The following is a 4,757-nucleotide window of genomic DNA, read 5'->3' on the forward strand; positions in this document are numbered from 1 at the left end:
CGCGGCCTGCCGGGCCCCGCGCTCGGCCCCCCTGGACCGGACCCCGCCGCCGGCGACCCCCGCGGCCCCTCGGCCCGACGTCAGCGGCTCCCCCTCGGGCCTCGGCGTCGTCCCGCCCCCAGCGCCGGCCCCGCCCCGCGCAGACGCCGCAGCCTCGGATTGGCCACTGCGGCTTCCGCTTCCCGGGGGGCGGGGCGGCGGCCCAGGCGGCGGAGCCGGGCGCGGGGCGGCTGGCGGCGGCCATGGGGGAGGCCGGCGCGGGCGCTGGCGGGCCGCGGAGCGCGGAGGGCAGCCCGGAGGCGGAGGCGGCGGCGCTGCTGCCCTTCCTGGCGCCCGGGGCGCGCGCGGACCTGCAGGCGGCGGCGGCGCGGCACGTGCTGGCACTGACGGGCTCCGGGCCGGGCCGCGCGCTGCTGGGGGGGCAGGCGGCGCTGCTGCGAGCGCTGGCCGAGCTGGCGGCGGCCCCGGCCCCGGCCCCGGCCCCGGCCCCGGCCCGCGACGCCGCCCGCGCGCTGGTCAACCTGGCGGCAGACCCCGGGCTCCACGAGCCGCTGCTGGCGGCCGAGCCCGGGCTGCCTGCCCGCCTGCTGGGCCGCGCGTTGGACCCACAGTGGCCCTGGGCCGGGGAGGCGGCCGCCGCGCTGGCCAACCTCAGCCGCGAGCCCGCGCCTTGTGCCGCGCTGATGGCGGTGCTGGCGGCCGCGGAGCCGGGGGAGCCGGGCTTGGAGAGGCTGGTGCGCGCGCTGTGCACGCCCGGGTACAACGTCCGCGCGTCCTTGCATTACCTGGGGCCGCTGCTTTCCAACCTCAGTCAGCGGCCCGCGGCGCGCGCCTTCCTGTTGGATCCCGACAGGTGACGCCCAGGGCGGCCGACGGGGTCGGGGAGCGGGTGGAAGCGAGCAGGGCCGGCGCTGAGTGCTCCCTCTCTCCAGGCGCGTGGTTCAGCGGTTGCTCCCCTTTACCCAATACCCAGAGTCCTCGGTGCGCAGAGGCGGCGTGGTGGGGACGCTGCGCAACTGCTGCTTCGAGCATCGTGAGTGCCGGGGGCGGCGGGGGTGGGGCGCCGCCGCGTGGGAACTGGACCCCGGTGGCTCTCTGGATGGGCCCCATCCCTGTTTTTCAGGACACCACGAGTGGCTGCTCGGGCCGGAAGTGGACATTCTCCCCTTTTTGCTCCTGCCCCTGGCCGGGCCTGAGGACTTCCCCGAGGAGGAGATGGCGAGTCAGTGGCTTGGGTGGAGCCTCAGGGTGGGCCTGCCAGGAGGAGGTGGTCAGTAGGGGGAGAGGGAAAAGGGGTGTCCAGATGTGGGCTCTTTTCTGAAACCTTCCAGCAGGGAGATCTGAGCACAGGTGGGGCCTGGCCCAGCCCAGGGACCCAGTGGCTCTCACCCTGCTCCTAGGGTTGCCTGTTGACCTGCAGTACCTGCCACCAGACAAGCAGCGAGAGCCTGATGCTGACGTCCGCAAGATGCTGATTGAGGCCATCATGCTGGTGAGCAGATGTCCCACTATGGCCATATTACCCCCCCTCCCCTGTCCCCACACATGCAAAGGCTCTGACCTCTAGGTGACCTCCCTCCCCTGCCCCCAGCTGACAGCCACAGTGCCTGGTCGGCAGCAGGTGCGGGACCAGGGAGCCTACCTGATCCTGCGAGAGCTGCACAGCTGGGAACCAGAACCTGATGTGCGGGTGGCTTGTGAGAAGCTCATTCAGGTGGATGCCAGGGATGGGGGAGTTGCAGGAGGGGGGAGGCGGTGCCCACAGCTGGCTGGTTGTTCACCTGCCTCCCCTGCATGCAGGTACTTATTGGGGACGAGCCGGAGCACGGCATGGAAAACCTGCTGCAGGTACAGGTGCCTGAGGATGTGGAGCAGCAGCTGCAGCAGCTGGATCACCAGGAGCAGGAGCAGTGTGAGCGGGAGCGGCAGGAGCGGGAGCTGGCACCAGAGCCCACCTGAGGCCCCTGCAGCAACCCCTGGTCCCCACAGCTCAGAGGATGTGCCCTGCTAAGAGAGCTGCCCTGAGGATGTGCGTCCTTGCTGAGGACTCAGGTTTCCTGGTTCTGGGATGAGTGTGCAATAAGGATGGCAGGAGCTGGCATGGCCCCAGTCCTGTGCCCAGTTGCTGCCCCCAGAAGGTGTGGGTTGCTCAGTGAGCACTGCTCAGCCAGCACTGACCAGGCCCTGTGGCCCTCAGCTCGCTCTGCAGTGGAGGGGGTGGGAGGATGGCCAGCAGGGCTGCAGGGCTCCTCCCTGGCTCGGCAGTGGACTGGACAGCACAACATTCACCCTGAGGAGGCAGCTGGAGCCTCCCAGGCCTGCAGATGTGGGGGACCCTCAAGCTCCGACTGCCCAAGACCCTGCCTCAGAGGGCTCTTGGGACTTGTGCCTGTGACCCAGCCACAACCTGGATCTTGTCTTTTGGGGTTTTCTGAGGACTGTGTGGTCTCCCAAGTCTGAACTGGCCTGGCCGTGCTTGCTGGGCACTGCTCTGCTCTTACAAGCTTCACTCCCTGCCCTCGGCCCCTTGTCTGCCGCCCAGGTTCTCTGGTGTCTCAGTCCTCGGTTGAACTGGTTCCGTGCTCTTCCCCTCTAGCTAGGGCCCCTCCCTGCTTAGCTCTCTTGAGCCTCATGGTTCAAGACCTTCTAGGACCCCCACCCCCAGGGCCCCTGGCCTGTGTCACTGAGGGCCTCCTTGAGAGGCCTTGCCCCCTGCCCAGCATATCCCCAACTATCCTCTGCCCCCCTGGAGCCCCCTACCACTGCACACTCCCCATTCTGCAGCTGCCAAGTCCCCCAGACTGGTGGGGGGGGGGGCTCTCCATGCCCTGCTCCTTTCTCAGCCTCCTGCCTGACTTCAGTGCCAACAGCACAGGGACCCTGAGTACTGGCCACCTCACCCCTGGGCGCTCCTAGGCCCATCAGGACCCACAGATCCAGCACCCCATTTCAGACATCTGCAGCTGCTGCTCCCCCACTCCCCAGCTCTCTCTGCACTCTCCCAACTCCCCTGGGGCATCTGATTGGTGCCACAAGGCCCCCTTTTACCTTTTCCTGGGGCAGACCCATAGCTTCTGCATTGACTGGTGACCACGTGGCGAGTCTGGTCTAGGCTGGGTCCCCCCAGGCTTCCCACCCTCTCCCCACATTGCATGTTCACACCCCTGGCTCTGACAGAATAAATGTTTATCTGGCCCCTTGCCCTGCCTGGCCCTCAGTTAACCAGATGATGCCAAGGTGCTTTCCTAAGCACAGACATAGGGTGTAGCAACAGCAGCTGCCTGGAGGCGCCAGGGACCCTGGGGCTGGCCATGCCCAAGTTCCAGAGCCTCAGCCCAGCAGAGCCCGCCCCTTGCCTCGGGTCAGTCCCCGGAGACCTGGGTGCCCCCAAGTCAGGCGTCCACACGGGGACGCGCTCGTGGGGGGTGCCCTGCCGTTGGGGACGCCGCAGCTGTAGGAGCGGCCTTGGCTCTGGGTCCGTGCCGGTCGCCGCGTCGTTCAGGGGCGCCGGGAACTTGGCCTGGACCTGCGGCGGGCGGCAGAGGGTCGGGGGCGCGGGGGCAGGCTGCTGGCCCCAAGCGCGGCGTCGGGGACGTGGCGGAAGAGCGCGTGCGCGGCGGGCAGCATCCAGCGGTGCGCGGCCACCTGCTGCAGGCCCAGGCGAGCGCCCGGGCGCAGCTGGAGCAAGCCGCCGATCAGGTCCCGGCACTCTGCGGGCGAGGCGCAGCGTTCCGGCCTTCGCCGCCCGCGCCCGCCACGGCCACCACCGCGGGCGGCTTTGCGGGGTCGTCCTTTCCGTACTCGCCACAGGGGGCGAGCGCGATTCCCCGATGGGAGATTGAGGCACAGGGGCGCATGTCCCAGCCCGGGGCGTGGATGCTCCGTGGTCCCCGGCCCCTCCGGCGTGGTGGCTCTCCCCTAGCCCAGGCCCCTGCTGCGCCCTGGGGACGGAGGGCAGCGCTCACCTGGGGACAAGCCGGGCCGGAATGCGGGCCCGCGGCGCATCCCGCGCTGCAGGCGGCGGGGCTGGCGCTCCTCGAAGGGCAGTTTCCCGGTCACCATGGCGTAGAGGACGACGCCTCTGGAGGCACGGGCTCCTCAGGGCGCGCCCCCCACCCTCGCCCCCCGCGGGCCCGGCCGCCAACGGGGCGCCCTGGGCGGCACTCACAGGCTCCACAGGTCGGCGTGCTCCCCACTATACTTCTTGCTCATGAGGATTTCGGGGGCCGTATAGGCCACAGAGCCGCAGAAGGTGCTCACCAGTCTGTTCTTGAGCCCTGAGCGGTTGGCGAAGCCAAAATCTGCAGGGCACACGGGGAGGGCAGCCGCAGTGGGGTTGGGGGGCAGTGTATGAGTGGGGGTGGGTTCCTGCCCCTGCGTGGTCTGGAGGGACAGTAGTGTGGGGGATGGGTACATGGATGCTGGTGACAGCCAGGAGTGGGCCAGTAGGTTGTGCTGTGGGTGATGGCGGAGGGTAGGCCTCCTGGGTCTGGGGTTAAGGGTCGGGGCCAGGCTGGAGTGAGGTTGGGGAGACGGGCTGAGGCACCCGCTCACCCGTCAGCTTCAGGAGGCCTCTGTCATCCAGCAGGATGTTCTCACACTTTAGGTCCCTGCGTGGGAAGGGGGGTGGTGTGAGCCAGGGCTGGGGACGGTTGGAGGGGGGCATCTTGTCCTACTGGCCGGTGGCGCCCTCACCGGTGCATGACACCTGCGTTGTGGCAGTGGGCCACGGCGCTGACCAGCTGCCAGAACGGCCT

At 69.2% G+C, this 4,757-nt stretch overlaps 1 protein-coding gene across 1 annotated transcript; it reads left to right on the forward strand.

Moving 5' to 3' along the window:
* Positions 1–203: 203 nt before the first annotated feature.
* HGH1 (HGH1 homolog) lies at positions 204–3,201 on the forward strand. The gene is made up of 6 exons (XM_037802830.1): positions 204–853; positions 933–1,033; positions 1,124–1,222; positions 1,401–1,492; positions 1,592–1,714; positions 1,801–3,201. The coding sequence occupies exons 1-6, from the start codon at positions 243–245 to the stop codon at positions 1,957–1,959; spliced, it is 1,185 nt and encodes a 394-aa protein (XP_037658758.1). The 5' UTR covers positions 204–242; the 3' UTR covers positions 1,960–3,201.
* Positions 3,202–4,757: the final 1,556 nt, after the last annotated feature.

Source organism: Choloepus didactylus, chromosome 14 (genome assembly GCF_015220235.1).
Source record: "Choloepus didactylus isolate mChoDid1 chromosome 14, mChoDid1.pri, whole genome shotgun sequence".
Lineage (NCBI taxonomy): Eukaryota > Metazoa > Chordata > Mammalia > Pilosa > Megalonychidae > Choloepus > Choloepus didactylus.